Genomic DNA, 21027 nt, shown 5'->3' with positions numbered 1-21027 from the left:
GACCAACATGTTGTTCAACTGTAAATAATGAATCCTCCATAGAACAATTATTCTGTTAATGTTTACTTTAAGCACATCTTCCGGGAAACTGAACAAATTATGTAAGCGTGAAGGAACAAAAGCACCATTTTAATTAAAATTTGAGGCCAGCTGGGTCAGTGAAACAGTTTCAAATATTAGGACTGAAGCCAACAGAAATCTTGAACAGTATTAATTACTGAGAGAGTTCAATGTAAATAAATCTCCTCCAAATTAAACTCGTAATATTGTAATCTATTCCTGGAAACAAAAAAAGATTGACCAATATTTTGGCTAATTTGTCTGCTAGTTTTGATCAAAATTACACAACACATGTCAAACAAGTAACTTCATATATATATTACTTTTTTCTCTTTTATTTTGCTGCTAATATATTTCCTTGTGCTTTGTTGAACTCTTCGCACATGATTAGAACACCCGTGATAACAGATGCTGCAAAAAACAAAAAAAAAGTTTGCTCACTCTACACAAAAAAAAAAAAATCAATATTTTGGCTTGCATATCTTACAAAAAAGAATCAGCTATTCACAGCCTAATTGGCAGAGCTGTAAACTGATGAAAGTTCAATGGCTGTGTCGAAGAATCATATGCAGGAAGATATATTAAACCTCCTCAACATACGTATAGTTAGTTCATACTGTAAAGTGTATTGACCAAAGTATGAAATGTCTCTCATTGGTAAAATCAAGAAGAAAAATTTGAATTTGCACTTTTTGCTTTTTTTTTGTTTGGGGGGGATTCTGACAGCATTTCAAAGCAGCTAGTGAGTTTTACTCAACATGAGATTGCTTTTCAAACTGATCATGCTAAGAAATTAAAAAATATCATTTTCTTTTTAAATTCAATTTCCTTCTATTTGAACTGAAATTTTACCATAAATTTAGCTAACAATCTTAACTTGCAAAATTGCACTGTAAATCAAATTAGCATTATAAAATTTCTTACTATCAAATAACTGTTGCTAATTAATCACTTTGTGTATTCTTCACTCTGAAATGATACAAACATTAATTCTTGAGTGAACACCCCAGGCCTATTTATGACTCAAGAAGAAAACAGCACTTTGTTCTATATGAATCCTACGCTGCATATTTCTTCTCAAAATAAAGACTGATCAATCAACTTGTAATTTGCCACATCTCATAGCTGATGATAATAACACCTCCAGCCCAGTGTCCTATATGCTAATTAGGCTAGGCCTTTACATGCAATACATCTATGTTTTACGTCAGAATAGCTTGTTTAACAAATTGTTTTCAAAAGCATCCACTGTCTAGAGATGTTAAACATGTGTTGTAACACCTTTTTGGTAAGCCAACGACAACAATAGGACTTGTGCTCATTGGTTGTTTGGTGAGAGGTGTTTCAAAACAAAACCAGCTGCTGGGAAAGGTTGGAACTTCCGATTCCTGTCAATAGCATCTGATCAGGTATAATTACACTTTATAAAGTCACAGTGTATCCCAGAGCAACCTCGGAAGTCCAGCAACTCTATCAAGAGCCATAAAGCCTACTGTATGCACTTAATAAATAATACAAATTGTACATCAAACTGGAGTTAATTATTGGAAAGAAAAAAAATTGATAGAGTACTTGCTCACACGACGGCTGGGTATATTCAGACTAATATTAATTAATATGTAACCATTCATGCATTTATGAAAAGAACTACGTCACAAATAAGTACAACACATTCCTCTGTGATTTGCTTTTCATAGGTCAAAGGTTATAATCTCTCAAACACAGTCATTTTATATCTGTGTTATAAAAGTGTTGTCCTTAATTGATACTGATGTTAAAAATTTACCTTGCTGTAATTAATCATTGTAAAATTACAAAAGCTTAAATGTTGGTAAGCAGGACACACACAAAAATAATAAAATAATAAATATATATATATATATATATATATTTATAAATAAATAAATTAATAACCAAACAAGGTTGCTTAAAGTACTGACTACCTAAACTTGTAAAGACTTGGTTTCAAATTTGAATAAAAGACTGACAACTCAGCTCACATTATTAGCATTCTCATAAATGGTAATTGATGTCTATAAAATTGCTATTCATGTATAAAATAAAAACTTGTGGTTTTACACTACCAGCAACACTATAGAAATAATATTACAATATAATTATTTCTTAAATCAAACTGCTGGTTTGCATAATTATTTACCTACAATTCATAAAACATATTACTAATTTATCAAAACAAATCCCACATACATATTTTGCTAATTTCTTTGCAACTTTTAATATATTCCAATACACAATCTGATATATATGCGTAGGCCTACCAAGTAATACTCAGTTAATCTTTAAGAAGATGAAAAAAATCGGCCAAAGCAGAAATAGTTACACAAGATTTGCTTTTAGTTTTTTATTTAAAAAGAAGTAAAACTGAAAAGTTTAAAGCACAACTTGTACAGTTTTATACAAAGATGGCAAAGAGAAGAAGAAAGAAAAAAATCCAGCTCGTTTTGTCATTGTAAACAGATTCATTCTGTTCTCTGGAAGTGAATTAATAAATGCAACCACACCTCGAGCAATCTTTAATTTGGGAGAAAACAATTTTAGTGATATGTATGGAAAGATGAATGGCTCAAGCCTTTGACAATTACAACAAAACAACGGAGTGCTGATTTACTGCTACAGGTCAATTTTCTGCCTGCGTTCTTTGCTTCCTGAGATGAATTTGGCCGCAGGATTTCTTATGGACAATTGACCGATGGAGGACAAGATACTGGTGAAGAAAAAGATAGTTGGAAGGGCGAAGGAAAAAAAAAACCCAGAGAGGAAGCGAAAGAAAGAAATTACAAGCATCAGAAGAGATAATTTACAGCCTGTGTCAGCTGTAAAAGAAAATATTTGCAACTGATAACTAGAGCAGAGCAAGGATGATATTGAAGGGATGAAGAAGAAGAGGAGTATAAGGTCAGATGTGGTGATGATGAAGATGGGATCGAGATGCAGCAGGGATTAAATAGTCTGAGTATCAGTAGGTAGAAGTACACAAACATATATCAGTTGCTAACTATCAATAAGGTACTGTGTACAGTAATGGGAGGCATACCAAAAATGAGCTAAATCATCAGTAACTAGATTCAGAGTTCAGTCACTTTAGAGAAAAGCTTCTGATCAATATACGGACGGAGCTTTTATGTCAAGCCGTATCACCTGGAGATGAAGGTTAGAATTTCAGAAATGTCTCACAGGGGTAGAGTTTATGTTGTATTTTTTGATAGGGTTCAAGAAAGATGATTAGCTATCGGCTGCATCACAAGCAGTTATGTATTATATATTTACCAGCCTAGCTTTTAGGGTTGTGTTTGTTACTATATATATCTTGACTAACATTGTGTGCACTGGCTGCATCACAAGCAGTTATGTATTATGTATTTACCTGCCTAGCTTTTAGGGTTGTGTTTGTCACTATATATATACCTTGACTACCATTGTGTAAACGGGCTGCACCACAAGCAGTTACTGTATGTATTATATATTTACCTGACTAGCTTTTAGGGCTGTGTTTGTCTATATATTTTGACTATCATTGTGTAAACCAGCTGTGCACATCACAAGCAGTTATGTATTATATATTTACCTGACTAGCTTTTATGGCTATGTTTGTGAATATATATATATATCTGACTACCATTGTGTGTACTAATTAAACTATTGTAAAGAAGGAAACAACTTATTGGAAGTGGTATATGTGTCTTTGAGAAGGTTTGCCTTAAATCAGTCTTATAACAATAATCTGTCGATTACGTCAGAGTTACTGTACGGAACTCAGTTTTTACATTCTAGGATTCATAACATGTATACATGGTAGTAGATCCAATTGGTCGTTATAGTTAGTGTGAAGTAGCTTGACATATTGTAGAACAGTTAAGCCAAATTTTCAATAAACCATGAAGGAACCACACAAACTTATGTCTATTGTCTTATCTTTTGTCTTCTTGCTGTTTACACCCCGTTGTGACTTAATTCTGAAAATTAGTTGGAGGAACTGATAGAGTCACCATAATTAAAACAGAATTGTGTGGCATATCCAGTATGCAAAATAACTTTATTACTTGGACACCATATTATTTGTTAGCTATTCCTTCACATTGACAAATGTAGATCAAAATGTTTGGTTCTATACCTATATTTGGGTATCCATTAATTTTACTATGCTAACTTAAACTTATTCAGCCTCAATTTAACTTTCAAAGTATTACTGTATGGAGAAGGTTATACACTGCCAACACCACTATGAAGTCAGAAATGGATAGACTATGTGCATATAAGCATGCAGCATTAATAATAGTTTGGAAGGGTTAATGTCTATAGGATGATGAACCCTAAAGAACCAGTCCAATATTAATTAAGAAGACTCCCCCATCAGATAATTGCTGATAAATTTACTGTTACCAACAATGCTAGAAACATAAATATCTTATATATATAGATATATATATATATATCTCATATACCAGCAATAAATAGCTTAAATGCCACAACATTTATAAGAGCTCTATAGTTTAATTAAAAAAAAGATTTTTTTTTTTTTTAAACATTAAATTTTAATTGAATATGGAGTCGACGACGAATAATGAATAACATTAAACGACAATTTTATCGATGGAATAAACCTTCATTAGATGCTTAATGATAAACTGGGGAACATTTAAATTACAAGCTTATTTATTCCATCCCTACCGCAAAAAAAAAAACATATCTCTCTGCATGCAACAAATAACTTTTACTTTTACTTTTTTAATAACTTCTACTTTAAGATTTGGAAGGAACTGGGGCCAGTGCTGTTACTGAATGTGTGCTAATGATATCTGAGCACACAAACCATCAAAGGAGGAGCAAACACATCATCAGTAGTTACATGTGGTAATGTTGATACCTGTGGTATATCCAAGTGGTACCCCAGTAGCACTCATTAGCCCCTGTGGTAACCAAGTAGCACTCATCTTACTTATGCGGTACCCATGTAAAAACCAATCATCCTCATTTTCCGATATGGTACCCAAAGTGGTACTCATTTCCGGATATGGTACCCAGGTGGTACTCATTTAAAGATATGGTACCCAACTAAATCCAATCATTCTAATTTAAGCATCCGGGATGGTACCCAAAGTGGTACTCACGTCCGGATATGGTACCCAAGTGGTACTCATTAAAGATATGGTACCCAACTAAATCCAATCATCCTAATTTAAGCATTCGGGTATAGAGGTACTTTGATGAATAACTCTCCTTAATTTACAGCTGCAAAAAATCTGATTTGTCATATCTGAAGTTTTCCTTCATAAAATTGCAAGTTTTTCACTTTAATTCCGTTATTCCAATACTAAGTTTAACTATTTAAGTAATCAAGTTATCGATGTAACATGAAACAAATATCATATATGTGCAATACTGAGTCTGTATGAAAGCTAGAAAGAACACAATGAGCTATCCTGACCCTGTAGTACTGATAAGAGATACGTAGCTTGAAAACAGTTATCATTAAATTACACAAAAATCATTAAATTACACAATGAAAAAAGACATTTATTTTGCATAAAAAGATATTTAAAGCGACAAAATAAGTGAAGGAGAAATATGCTAATTATAACCCAATAGAATACAAATGGTAATAGCAACACTTCCCAAAGATTTCTCTAAAATTAAAAATATGATATTGCTGTGAGCCGCAATTACTAATTAGGGTACTTACGGTAAATTATATTTGATATTGATTAATGTCTCAACTCACACCTATAAAGAAACATTTAATAAAAGGATATTTCTTCTTGTTCATGGTAAAGTTTGATCATGTTTATAATAATGACAAAGATTCTATTATGCGATCTACACATAAACAAACACACAAACATACCAACAACTGACATACAAATATACACCATCTAATGCATATAACTATGTCTCAGGTAAGTAGACCTATAAGCATATGTCCTATTTAATTCAAATTGTTCCAAAAACTTGACATCAACTCCAGTGATATGATATGTCCCATCAGCTAGAAAGAAATTGCTATACAAAATCAATACAATTCTTCCGTGACAATACATTACTTTAACTAATACATACTTATTATTATTTCTGTAACATAAATGCTAACCGATTATTGGTAGATATTTCCCAATGATATACATATCTATACTTTTACCAATTTTTGTCTCGATTTTTTTACCTTCATATCCAGACAGACTGCTGTCACCACTCTGCCTCTGAGACTAAAACCTCTCTCCGTGTACCGCGGGAGAGATGGAAATTTAACCCTGTATCGCAGTCTCTATTTCGCACTGTTACAATCCCAGTCTGAGAAGCAGTTACGGAGAACCGGTTCCATTCATAAACTCAAGCTAGCGTGTAGCCCAGCACTCGTTCCCCAAAGCATGGCAATACATTTAGTCATAATGTGTCACCGAGCAGTTGTAAAACGTCAGCCATGACAAACTATTACTTGGAGCGTATATACAAACACATAAACGCACCATGACTCATTGGCCGTGGGCAAATGTCACCGATGCGTTAGTGATTCATTGATTTTTAACAAATTTATTTATAAAAGTGAAGTAAGAAAGAAACAAGAAAAAGAAATAAAGAGCAAATCCAATTTTTTTTCTCCCCTTCTCTGTACCACTATGGAAAGTGTTCCAGATTTCTAATTGAAGGAATTAAAAATTTAACCATTGACCTATTTTGCATCTATATAGTGATATATTGCTCCGAGGGAAAACAAACCATGTACGGTGAATAGAATACACGACTACAAAACTGTTCAGAGATGTACTAGAACTGATTCTTCTGTAAATACCATTACCTTTGATACTTTAGCAACTATTTTAATAACATTATTTTGCAACAAATACAGTCCTTTTAATCGGAAAGAGGGCCTGTCGGACTTCTCTGTGCTAATTATTATTTCTAACAAAATTACCAAAAGTGTGACAGAGTGTGACTTAGAAGACAGCTATGCTGAGGTAAGCCGGTTAACTGTACAGAATGTCAAAAGAACTGCACGTGTGCTAAAACACGGCTGCATCTAAATTGCCGCAATCATTTGCTACTGTATCGTGCAGCTGTCTTTAAGGAAATATTCGATTCCTGAAGAAAGGTTATTTAAGGAAATAAACGATACCTGAAGGAAGGTAAATTACGTCCTTCGAACAAGATCTTATCAAAGAGGATGACGTTGGGCATTAAACTTCAACGTTTGTTTTTTGTCAATTAAAAAAAAAATCATTAACAAGCAATAAACTTTGTAGAACACAAATTTGTCAGTTCTGCATTATATAGTTAGTAACTTGTTAATTAGGAAAAACTAATTAAGTGACAGTATTTACTGAGATAGTTTTCATATGGAACAGACCGAGGGGAAATCCATATTACAATGGCTAGGTATTAATTGACAGATACAAACTTGCAACTCAAATCAACTCAATCAAAAACTTTGACTCGAAAATTTTAGACGGCGGAAAAAGAACAAAGAAATTGATGGCCTAGAATGGGATTCGAACCAGCGACCTCTGGATTACAATCCCAGGGATCTAATTACTGGGCAATCATCCAGCCCTTAGTTGGTGACGACCCCCATATGTTACTTTTCTGGGGGTGCCAGTCAGACACCACTGTACCTTGAATACTGTGTTAAACCAGGGACCACGCCCCAGTTTGATTCCATACAACCTTAGAAGCGGCAGGGAAGGAATTTTACGGGGAAATTCGGCCCTGGGCTTGTAACTAAAGAGGTCCCTGGTTCGAATCCCTTTCTAACCATAATTGTCTTTGCTCTTTTTCCATTAACTATACTTACCCTATTATTGCACGTGTACATATAGTTATTAAATCAACATGCTATTTGTATCGTCTTTTACAGAAGAATACATCCAGCTGCCCTTTGGCCACTGCTTTGCATTTTAATTAAAAGTATTTGTAAATTATGCTAATGAAGATCAAGGCAAACAAGTTACAAGTGATATTAGTGATGTTGAGTGGATTAATATATATATAGCTAACCCTGTGGCAAATGTCTTCATTTACTAACAAGGTCATTACACCTCTTACCCAGCTGAGATAACAACTTTATACATATTCGCCAAAAATAGGCAGGCAAATGTCGATAATAGAGATAATAGTTAAAGGAAGAAGCAATTATGGAACAAACACAGAACAGTAGAGTTTATTCCACATGACTTGAGGTAAGTGCACCATAAATTGTGCTCGTTCCCAAGTGGTTTCTGAAGTTGCAGTTTTGCATTGAAATTGTCACACTATGGTGGTGGCACAATTCAATCATTAAAACAATATAAATTATCCAAAAACCATAATCTGTTACATTATTCTGACAGTTCCGCGAACCTTGGGGGCGTGTCCCAAAATTGTGTTGTGAAAAAATTTCCTGTGGCATGGGTAGCAGGATTTTTTGCCAGATGACTAAAATTTAATTCTTTGTACTTAGCCAACAAATATTGATTTATTTTTTATGTTTATTTAAAATTAAAATCCAACATGTAGTTGAAGTTAGTTTGCAGGCATTCGGAGCATGGGGGCTTGGTTGGTCTTAATTCCGCTAGGATTCTAGGTCGTACGTCAGTCGACAAGCAGTAAAATTTACCAAATTACCGTGATGTTGATCAGAAATCACAAATATTATCACGCTCATATAGATTTACCAGAATATGATGAATGCTTTTCTCCATCAGTGTCTCATAAATTCAGAGAACATTTTACAAAACAGAAATCTTGAAGAGGCGTTGGCAACGCTAAATGATAAGTGGGTAATTTGGGGGTCATTCCAGTCGATTTTGGGACCCTATAACCATCTATTTTCACCCTCCCTGTTTACCCACATGCTGACTACATATTAACTAACTTGTACCTTATTTTCTCCATACGCTGGTAATCCAACTCATACTCACAAAAACCCTGGATCAAATGTTACAGTAGTTTCGTGATTTATCAGAAATGTCCTGATATTGGGTTTTTGGAAAATTTTGCTTACATGAATCAATCTATTACAAAATGGTTAGCAGTTATAAGCCAATGTTTAACTGTTGTTTGGCAATTCTTCCGTACTTATAGTGTGCGATATTCTTCCTCTTAATTTATTTGCAGAGTGTCGCCATAAAATCTGACCTTGGTTTCCTTAGCTGGTATCCCAATTTTATATAACATAATAAAATAAACTGCTATAAAGCTTATGATCTATCAAAGATAGTATAGGCCCATAGTGTGTGATGCAATACCTGCATATATTATGTCAGAGAATTTTTAGCTGTACATAAGATATATATACGCTGCAACTTAACACTAAATCGTGCAGATGTTGAACTGTTAGCAACGTTGTCGTTGATTCAGCATGTTCCATTACACAGAAGTTAACGATTAGAGGGACCTCTTTCTGTAAGTGATCCGTTGTGGATCATAAATATATCGGGCTACTGTAATTACAAGGGATCAAGGATCATTTGGTCAAGCAAAAGTCTAATTGTCTTGTAGTACATGACCAGTTATAGATCAAAAAAATGTGAAAGGAATACAGAAATCAGACTGTAGGGGTGCCAGATATCTGTAGATCCAGTCACAAATTTAACAACACCAACAATGATAATACCACCAAATTTGTGGAGGAAAGTAACCAAGCTTCCTAAAAGGAATAGTCCACCCATTTCTGTGAAACAATGAATTATTTCTTTTTTATTATTATGGCTAGATCCACCTCCCTAATAGTTTCATAACATGTTTTCCAATTTTCCACTACAGTTAGAACTGTGCCTGGTTCTGTAGTTTCTCGCCATGATCCTAATTATGCCCACTTTAATTATCACCACAACTGATTGGTGACAAATTTTATTTGCTACATTTTTTTTCTCTCTTTATTTACATGTTTCAATTTTACCGGCAGAAAATTGCTTTAACTTTATGGTACCACAACCACCACCACGTAACAGTTGGGTGTACCTTGATTCAATTTTCCGTACATGAATACAGTCACGCGTAGTAAACCTGTCCTATACTACTGAAACTCATTCACTGACCATCAATTACCGCTACCCTCTGGTAATGAGGGATCTATGATGCTCCTGATTGACAAGCCCATGAAATTGTTAATATCATCTACCTCGTAATATTTTATGGAAAGCTCAGAATAAAACCATTCGAGTGTAAAAGTACTTGCACCGATTATAATAAGTGTAACCTCCACTCGCAAAATGAATCCTATCCATCAAAGCGTCGACAATTTTTTATTATGCAAATGATTCGCAATAATTTGGCATACTTCCAGCTTGTAAAACACTCAGAGAAGAGAACACTAGGTGATCAAGAAAAAACAGAGATAGAGAGGGAGAGCGAGTAGAGAAGCTGTTTCTTTTTTTTCAATAAGAGAACACAATCGCAAGACCTGTATCTGTGTACCAAATGCCAGACACACTGGCAACGTGGTCGGTCCCTTGGGAAATAATAGCACTCTTCACAGATAATGAAGACCAAAGGGATATATTGCTGGAGAAGCAAACGTAATGAATCCAGAATTACAAAATAAAGGGGGGAAAATGGCAGTAAAAATCTGAGAGGAAATACTGTAACATGTCACATAAGATGCAGACGATACTCTTAATAGAGAGAGTGAATGAATCTTTGTAGGTATAAAGGTTGGTACAGTAGCATTTAGGGTGACATTGAAAATAGTGAACGTAGATCTGAACTGGCAAATACTGTGTGACATGTCACATCTATGTAGGTTATAACACAAGGCAAATCCTGTGACATGTCACATCTATGTATGTTATAACACAGGGCAAATCCTTTGACACATTACATCTAGGTAATAACGAAAGGCAAGTACTGTGTGACATGTCACACGTAGGTTATAACACAAGGCAAATACTGTGTGACATGTCGCATCTAGGTTATGACACAAGGCAAATACTGTGCGACACGTCACATCTAGGTTATAACGCAAGGCAAATTCTGTGACACGTCACATCTAGGTTATAACGCAAGGCAAATCCTGTGACATGTCACATCTATGTATGTTATAACACAAGGCAAATCATGTGACATGTCACATCTATGTATGTTATAACACAAGGCAAATCCTTTGACACATTACATCTAGGTTATAACGAAAGGCAAGTACTGTGTGACATGTCACACGTAGGTTATAACACAAGGCAAATCCTGTGACATGCCACATCTAGGTTATAACACAAGGTAAATCCTGTGACATGCCACATCTAGGTTATAACACAAGGTAAATCCTGTGACATGCCACATCTAGGTTATAACACAAGGCAAATCCTGTGACACGTCACAGCGAGGTTATAACACAAGGCAAATCCTGTGACATGCCACATCTAGGTTATAACACAAGGTAAATCCTGTGACATGCCACATCTAGGTTATAACACAAGGTAAATCCTGTGACATGCCACATCTAGGTTATAACACAAGATAAATTATGTGACATGTCACATCTAGGTTATAACACAAGTATCATTATTTTGAATGATATGTCAGAAATCATGACGATAATGGAAATGTTGAAGTAAATATGTACAGTTGATTCGCGCTGCGAAATTGGTAAAAATTTCGACTCAACTAACATTCCTGGGATATCTTTATAATGGGGATCTGCAGTGCTTTCTATAGAGGGCACTGTCACATATCAGTCCTAACAGTGCCTTAAGATACGGTTGGAGTCTTTTGAGCACGTGATCTCTCCTATTTACAGATCTCCAAACTATTTTGTATGATCCTGTAAATATACCTCAATCTATTTGCTAGTTGTGAAAAATTATGTTTAAAAAGATCATGTCTTCAATAATTATGAGAAGAATTACAGGTACAGTGTAAGTCCTGTATATTCCCATTTCTTGGATACTAATGAACTGGCGCTTACAGCTTAGACTCAGAGAATATGATTTAAGACACCTCAAGGAAGCTTTCTGATTCGTTGACGGCCAGAAACAATGAAATTTTGAAAATTTCAAAAGTCTTGTATGATACAGCATTAATAATAACTTGGAAATGTACAATAACAGGTCTCAAATTAATTAAACAGGACTATATGAACTGTTACTCTGTATTTAACAATTTACTCTATTCAACATTAACTGTACTCTAGATAAAATCATCTAGTATGATTTCGAAGATCGAGCTCACTTCCAGACTTATTGTGAAAATTTGGCAATCAAAAAAAGCAAACAGCTGTTTTAAAGCTGTAACTTATTCATTAACAGACATCGGCCAACATTGGCAAACACTGTGTAATACTTTATAATAAATTATTCCTTTCAATATAACCTCATCAAACAAAAGATATCTGCTAACAGTCTTCATAGCAAATTGAAGTTTGTGGTTAATTGACAAAAATTAGAAACAAATAAGCCAGAGCATGCTGAGAACAAAGAGACTTGGAGCAAGTGTTGGTCACTATGGCAACCAGGTTGACCTTCAGCTGACAGTGTTGACTCAAACCTAACAACACCTGCCTAGGAGAAATATTTTTGTTCTCTCCCATTGATGGTAGTATGTATTGCTGCAACTGCTTGTAGAACATGGGCATATGTAGCAGTTACATAGATATCATGCCACGCAAGGGAGACAAAGGAAACTGGGCAGATCGGTTAGGACTTGAATTCCTGGGACCAAGGTGGTTTCGATTAGTTTACGCCCACCGCCCCACCTTAGACTTTTCTCGGGCATGGCAGGCAGGTCTTTTCCCCGATATAAATTTGTGAAGAAGGTACTCCCCAGTTCATACTTGCTTCTCTTACAAATTCCCGAACGGGGAGTAAACTAAAAGAGTGGAGTGAAAGATTATAGGCAAATGAAATGTTTGGATGAGGAAGAAAGGTTTCTATGCTCCGAAGGAGAACTGGAAGGAAAAGCTGTGTGGTGTATCTGACAGAATCTAAAGTTTTGTTGAAATTAATCTGTATTATGATGGACCGCGTCATGTGTAATTCATCACACAGTTTGCAACAGTTCTCGAACTAAGTAATGCTTGAAAGGTTGCAATGCACACAAATCATGAAAGTAAATGCTTTGGTAGTGTAGTCCCCCCACCCTCCACCCCCAGGGTATGTTTGGTAAGAAATGGTGATAAATTTGTATCATTTTTTAATTCACTGTTTCGGGTACTGCATTAGTTATGCATTATGGTTACTGTTTCACATAATAATAAACGTATAATGCAACATGAGAGGAAATTGACACATTCTCAATGTGGCAGCTGTTAAGACTACAAAGTTCTGGAAAATCTAATGACAGAGAAAGAAGTTTTGGTTTGCTCTTATAATCATTAGAACAACGCACTACCCAAAGGAATTGAACTAGATTATCTCGGAACGGTGCTATGCCTTTAACGATATATGGGTTTTTGAAACATTGTGTGGAAATTCCGGAGCATGTGTATTCCTAGTAAGATCTATATATGCGAACATGATGCACTGGTTCTTAAGTGGAAGATGATGTTTCTATGGTAACAACTTTGCATCATAGTAAATGAGGACATTCCTATGGTAACACTGGTAAGTAGAGCAATATTAATGTTAAAGTTATAGATGAAGTGCTCTTTAATTTTTTAATTTTCCAAGCATGTAATAATGTAGTTGCAGAGGCTGCTGTGTATGTATGTGTGTCTATATTACTAATTGCTGAATACAGTGCTCAGCAAATGACAGCAAATCTTGAAGTGATTCATTCTACTACTTGGTTAGTATAGTATTAAGTGAATGTAAAGAAATGAATGAATAACAAATTTGTTTCGATTCTCAACCTTTCATCAATGAGTCACTTTTTCATATGTACTAAAACATGTGCTAAAACTTGTATATTACATTTTTCTAGAAATTTTAAATTTTATTATTTGAAACTGACAATAGGCAACCTTATGAAGTATATTGTAATGGGATTTCAGTATCAAAAGCAGCTTTGTATTTGAACAAAAATATATATGTAGCTATATAAAACAACTCGGAACCAGAAAGCAAGAACGTTTAGTGGTTCCGATGTCTAAAAATATTATTAGTGTGGTAGGGCCATACATGTTGATATTCATGAACTTGTGCACACCAAAATGAAGAGGAGTATCTATTGACTAATGCTACAACATATAAATGAAGGTACCAGGAATCAGTTATCATGTTAAGAAAGTCTATTTAGTGACATAGTATCATTAAAAATGTTGTGCCTAAATGGTCGCAACAAAATTCTGCCCAAACAAACTGAGTCAAACATATATTTGCCCCAAAAACTTGAACGCCCACAAATATGGACCCACAAATTCGGGCCCAAAGAATGTGTCCTATAATCCACTTGAGGTAGAAATAAAATTTGTGCCCACCCGGCCCAGCATGTGCCCGGATTTTTTTTGTTGATCCCAAAAATGTAGGCCTAATTGTTGTTGCAAAGAATATGTGCTAACTACAGTATGTAGTTACACCACCATACCAAGAATGAACTATTATCGGACATATGGCCGGTTGTAAAAATATTGACAATTAAAAGTTTTATGGTGAGCCTCACCCACTCATTAATATTCAAGAGATGGGAACCAAAACCAATAGGGCACATCTACTCAGCATAGGGCATCTATCTACCAAGTATGACAATGATTCAACTTTTGTGTTTGTTGAGATAACATGTTTACAAGCCGTTTTAGATGATTTCCCATTAAGTCCCACCCACATATGAATATGAATGAGGTAGAAGTTGTTGCAAAGAACATGTACTTACATCACCATACCAAGTATGAACTAAATCAGACATACAATTGAAAGAGATACTGACATTTTAAGACTTTTTCGTTAAGCCCCGCCCACTTAGTGGTATGCATTACAGCCCCACCACAAATCATATCATAGGAACCATCGACTGACCCTGACCAACATACATACCAAGTATGACATCAATCACATTTTTCCTTCTTGAAATACCATGTTTACAAGCTAGGGCATCATATATACAAACACACACACTCATACGCCAACTTGACTGCATAGGTTCTGATGGATGCAAAGCATCCTAACCAAAAAGCAACTTTTAATTGTTCCCACAGTCAGAGCATCAAAACACTTAACCACCATCAACAAATAGCCAGAAAAGTTTTGACCCTCTACACCTCCTTATCTGGCTTAGCTATTTCTGGGTGGTAAACTGTTTGAACATTGAAAAGGCATCCATTAAATTTGTAAACAAATGTAGCAAGGGTCAACCATAGGTCAGGAGAAGTTTATGTTTAAGACAGATTTATCATAAAACTTGAGCCCATCACACCAAGTACAAAGCCACTTATCAAATAGCTTAAAACATGTACAGTACATAGGCAGGTACTAGGGTGGAACAAAAACAAAAACAGGTTACAGGTACCAGAATATATCCAAGGATCATACATAGGCGTAGAAGAGCATCATTTTCCGTAGCCAATAATGTACTATTACTGTTCTTTCAGTTACATATAGGTGGAACAAACCGTCCATGTAAATGTTTAACACATCCATGTAATTGTAAACACTTCCGGTAAATGTTAATACATCCGGTAAATGTTAACACATCCATGTAAAAGTTAACACATCCATGTAAATGTTTAACACATAAATGTTTAACACATCCATGGAAATGATAGTACATCCATGTAAATGTTTAACACATCCATGTAAAGGTTTAACACATCCATGTAATTGGTAACACATCCATGTAAATGTTAACATATCCATGTAAATGTTTAACACATAAATATTTAACACATCCATGGAAATGTTAAGAAAGGCAACGTTTTAGTATAGTCTAACATAACAGACTCGAGTGGAAATAAATGCTAGCACAATATACTGATCATGTTTAAGCTTTCGGGATGTATCCATTCAACCGACCTCAGTGCATACATTACAGAATTTCAAGATGCATACATGTATATAATATATATATTCATCCCAATCCTTCCTTAATTTTTGAAACTATTAACAATTCATGTCAATTAAGACGTACAACTCAAATGTCCAAAGTTTATGCGTGATTTTGGGAAGATGATATGGTGCTGGGATGGGGAGGGGGGGGGAGAATGAACCAACAGATTAATATGTGTTCGTGAACGGCGATGCAATGCAATGCACACTGCACCCATAACCCACAGTCTTTTGCAACACATGTCAAGAGAGATTACATCGACTTATGTTGGCATTATAACATTTCTCACTTTTGACTTTACGGTGGGCTTGGTAATAATGACTTACGCCTCACTTTTGCACATTTCCTTCTTCTACTCATCATCCTTGGCAGCTGGAACTTGATATGATGAATGCCACATTTCATAAAAGTGTGATATTTTTCTTTGGTTTTTTAATTTATCAGCTCTTTAAACTGATCAGGTGTTTATACTTTACCTGGGAGCTGATGGAAATGGTTCCCTCCAGAGGGAGAGATCAAAGTACCATCTTCTCTTGCCATAACCTACACAAACTTAACGGAAACATAAACTCAGGGCAAAACAAGGCTGTACAAGAGACAGACAACAAACTCGCGATCGGCTTACAAAGCGAAAATGGGCCATTAATCATTTTCTTGAATACATAGAATTTGACAAGTTTGGGAAAATAATTTTGAGGCAATCTCTCGTCCTAGGTAACAAGGAAGAAGCATGGTGTTACAATCATTATTCTCGGTAAACTAAACGTTATGCGGAAATAACAAATACAGAGCAAAGGGTAAGTTAATCGTCCACCATCCCGGAGAAGGGATAAGGGGAGGAGGAGAAGATGGGATAGGAGGAAATGCAGCTGATTATGATCAGAATTCTTGGTAAAGTCCATGTTATAGAAGAATAGAGTAAAAGGGCTAGTATTCCAATATTGTATGTATGTATATAAGATCCTCAGGGGACTGCAAGCAGGAACTCGCGAAGAAGCCTCATTGGCTTATCATTGGGACTATGAATACTCCCAAATATTAATTCTGTGTGGTATAAGATGGTGATACTAGATCTAAATAGGTCTTAACTTTAATACATGCTACAATCCGGTTCAATCCAAATTCACTCATTAAAACATTCATCAGATGACGTCCTTCTTAGCTGCTGCTCTCTAACGCCTCTTTGCATCGTTACGTATCGCTCTCATGTTGAAACACAAACCATGTACACAGGCTAAGCAGCCACTTCCTGCCCGCTGAGTCGAGTATACGCACATCTCTCTCTCTCTCTCTCTGGATATCGAAAGTGGTTCTTGTTATGTAAACAATTCTGTTTGTCAAAGAAATTGTCCTTCTATTTCCTGCTGATCCTTATGACACCACTGTTGACATTAGTTTTACCTGTTTTCTAATGGATTGCTCTATTCTCTTTCATATGCGCCAAAGAGATTGGGATTGATTCATCTTATTATAGTCTTCAAAAGATGACGACAACCACAACGACAACGAGTTCAAGCGAAGTTCATTTCTCCTTCAAAGAAACCGAGAAGATGTCGTATCTTTTACGTCAATTAATGCCTTCCAGGAAGAATATGGATTGAGGCCTTGACCTGCAAATAATAAGGCCACTTCAACCTCCTTTCTTTTTTTCTTTGTAAATTATTAACGATAAAAATATTAATATTACAATAGAACTCACATCCGGAGCTTGGAAATTAACGATGCCCCAATTTTTTTCCCTTTTATTTCGCTCAGATATTAAATAAACTAATTTATTAACTTCTGCTATTCATCATTCCCTTACTTTAACGGGCCATTCCTGATGACATAATGCAGCGGTCTTCGATTAAAGCAAGTTTATTTGAATTTCGAGAAAGGAAGACTAAAAAAAATAATTGTCACCAACCGCTTGATGAGTTGATTTATGCACAAATCAGTTTACTTATAAGCTGTAACCAACGCAACGTTGTAGCATCAATGCAAAAGAAGAAGAAGAAGAAGAAGAAGAACAATAAAATGCAGCTGACTTCTTTTCATTTAGATCTGAGCAAACTCTTAATCTTGCTAAGAGAATTCAAAACCAAATTGAAATCATGACTAACTTCACCCAAAGTTAATTACAATACTGTCAGTTAATTTATATAAATAGTGCGACGAATTACCCTGATTTGCATTTTCCTCGTCCTGAAGTTAATTAAAATCATGTACCTTGTAACCAATACATGTGTGGAGAACATTATTACGTTTTCCCTGCTGCTCTTGATTTATATAATGTAATACACAGACAGACAAGTTATTAAGATGTCACCATAAACCTTACGACAATTATATCTGAAATTATTCAAGGACGATCATTATTAAAAATTATTAGCTTATATAGTATAAACAGACTCAAAAAACTTGTAACTAATCTGGAATATACAGTACTCGTTACATAACCTTAATATTGTAGGCTGTCTAAATAAGGTTTAACCTGGTCTCTACTCTTAACATCCATGGAAGAAAATAAGCTAGATCTAGGGAAAAAAATAGGCTAGATCTAGAGAAGAAAATAAGTAGGAAGGAAATAAACTAGATCTAGGGAAGAAAATAGGCTAGATCTAGGGAAGAAAATAAGCTAGATCTAGAGAAGGAAATAAGTTAGCTCTTAGGAAGAAAATAAGCTAGATCTAGGGAAGAAAATAGGCTAGATCTAAGGGCTAGATCTATGGGCTAGATCTATGGAAAAAATAAGTTAGATCTAGGGAAGAAAATAGGCTAGATCTAGGGAAGGAAATAGGCTAGATCTAGAGAAGAAAATGAGTTAGATCTTAGGAAGAAAATAAGCTAGATCTAGGGAAGAAAATAGGCTAGATCTAGGAAGAAGAAAATAGGCTAGATCTAGGGAAGAATATAGACTAGATCTAGGGAAGCATATAGGCTAGATCTAGGGGGATTATAAGTTAGATCTAGTGAAGAAAATAGCCTAGATCTACAACACTAAGAAGGAATTTATTTGCCATTTAAACTAAAACAACGTTTTGTATATTGAAAGCCAAGAAAAACAGTATTTAATTGATATTCTTTTTCATTTAACATTCTCTTACACATTTTTTATTAAATTTATTGGAAAAAAAACCTGATATCAATGATTTCATTTCCATCTAAAGGTACCTTTGGATTCCACTTATGGAGATGCTACTATACACAGTATTCATTATTAAAAAATCATCTCGTTCTCATTTGACTTTAAATAGTCAATGCAATAACTATTAATGCATGACTTCCAAAATTATCCATATTGTATCGTCGGAAATGAATTTTTCAACAAACAAACACCTCTTGACTTATGAAATTATAAATGTCATCACCTCTAAGGACTGATCTACCATTGATGACGACCACGAGTAATGAACAAAATCTCCTCAAAGTCTCTTTTGTAAAAAGGAGAAGGAAAAAAAAATGAAAAAAAGAGAGACAGAAAAATTTGACAGCCTCGGGAGACGGGATCTGTTTCCCCTCCTACCAATTATTTGGATTAGCCTAAAATTTAACCATCCTAAGACATCGCATTTATATTCTCACATCTCTAGATCCAGCTTCTGATTCCTTTTTCCTCTTTCCGTTTGTCCGATCCTTCTCGCTCTTCCCCCCCCCCCCCCCCTTTTCTCATAGCTGCAGGTAAAATTTGTTAAATGCTTCTCAGGCCTTAGGTGTGATACAAATCTTGTTGCATGCTAATGAAATTAAAGGAATAGAGATATATTCCGTTTATACTTTCAACTTCAGATTTTGCCCTCGTCTGAAGCTTTGCATTGCATTTATTATTATTTTTTTAATATATTTTTTGTGTGTTCTTTCTTTCTTGTAATTACAGTGTCCACAGGTTGGTAGAGGGATGTTTTATCCATTCCATAATCCCTCCAGTAATTTTCTTACATGTGATGACATGATGAGATAAAATGGATATTTTATTCCGGTGAACAAGACAATTGATTCCTCCTAAGGATAGTATTATACTTTGCAATTAAAAAATACAGGAAGATAAATAGTTTAATATCATTAGAATATTTAGCCTTTGGGTACTACAGAATAAGTGTAATCAAATGAACAAAATAAATTCAATTTATGAAAGATTGTGTGGCTTACGGAGATGCACTAGGAGGAAAACAGAAAGGCACTGTGATATGTTAAGCATAATATGACCTATGACCTCATTGTCATATGGTAGATTATGCATATGAATGTCGGTCGCCCTACTTCTGCTTAACTTTCTACCAAGTTCATATAACTTGACAACTCGAGCCCAACACTTTGTGCAAATGCTACCAAAGACTTGTTCTCTCCTCTAAAATGTAAAACTAGGTTAAAATTAGCATTAATTTAGTTTATGTCAACAACTACCCCCACTTTTTGTAAGGCTATTAGGATAGGCAGAGATATGTCAACTATAAATGTGTGTTAGGCTTAGCTGACATGATTCAATTGTAAAGACTCTTTACATTTCTGTTATATATATGTTTGTGTGCGTTTATTACTGGAGATGCATGATTAAGTTGCAATTTGCAAATAACATGAATATTCAAAAGTTAGCTAAATCTGTCATTGTTCTCTAAATAAATATTATGATATGATGAAGATCATTTGTGTTTAATACTTGTGCATATAACGGTTAAAAATGCATGTCTATAATGATGGTAGAGGATGAGGAATGTATATAGGCCTGCATGGAACTGTTGCTATGGGTGACATCAAGTTAATTATACTGTATATCAGCACACATCTGGATCAGATCCGAAAGTTACGATAGCTTAAATTGCTATTGTACAGAAAAACAGAAAAACTTATAGTTCTCTAGGAATCACACTAAATCTTGGCTAACTACAAGAACAGTCTTTTTTTCCCCGATATGAATACAAAAGCACCAAACAGTTGAAATGTTATATTGCTTATAACGCCAAATACTGACATCAGCCTATAAATGTACTGGTACATATCCCTGGCATGGCCAGACAGTAGAATCTGAGAACAAAATTAACTCTAAGACAAGTAAAAGAGTCTTCCTTATCAGTTCAGATAAGAGTT

At 35.0% G+C, this 21027-nt stretch overlaps 1 protein-coding gene across 7 annotated transcripts in view; it reads right to left on the bottom strand.

Annotated features, from left to right (window-relative positions):
• LOC139965684 (uncharacterized) overlaps positions 1 to 21027 on the bottom strand; it is a 157785-nt gene that overhangs the window by 40827 nt on the left and 95931 nt on the right. The window contains exon 1 of one of the 7 annotated variants that reach the window (XM_071968303.1): positions 6239 to 6382. The exons of the other annotated variants lie outside the window; for them this stretch is intronic. Coding sequence (XP_071824404.1) covers positions 6239 to 6244 — 6 coding nt within the window. The 5' untranslated portion in view covers positions 6245 to 6382. Of the gene's footprint in view, positions 1 to 6238; positions 6383 to 21027 lie in introns of those variants that run through there. 7 annotated transcript variants of the gene reach the window in all.

The sequence above is a fragment of the Apostichopus japonicus genome, chromosome 3 (assembly GCF_037975245.1).
Source record: "Apostichopus japonicus isolate 1M-3 chromosome 3, ASM3797524v1, whole genome shotgun sequence".
Lineage (NCBI taxonomy): Eukaryota > Metazoa > Echinodermata > Holothuroidea > Aspidochirotida > Stichopodidae > Apostichopus > Apostichopus japonicus.
Note: the sequence above shows the minus strand (reverse complement) of the source record. Positions and strands in the feature narration are given on the sequence as shown.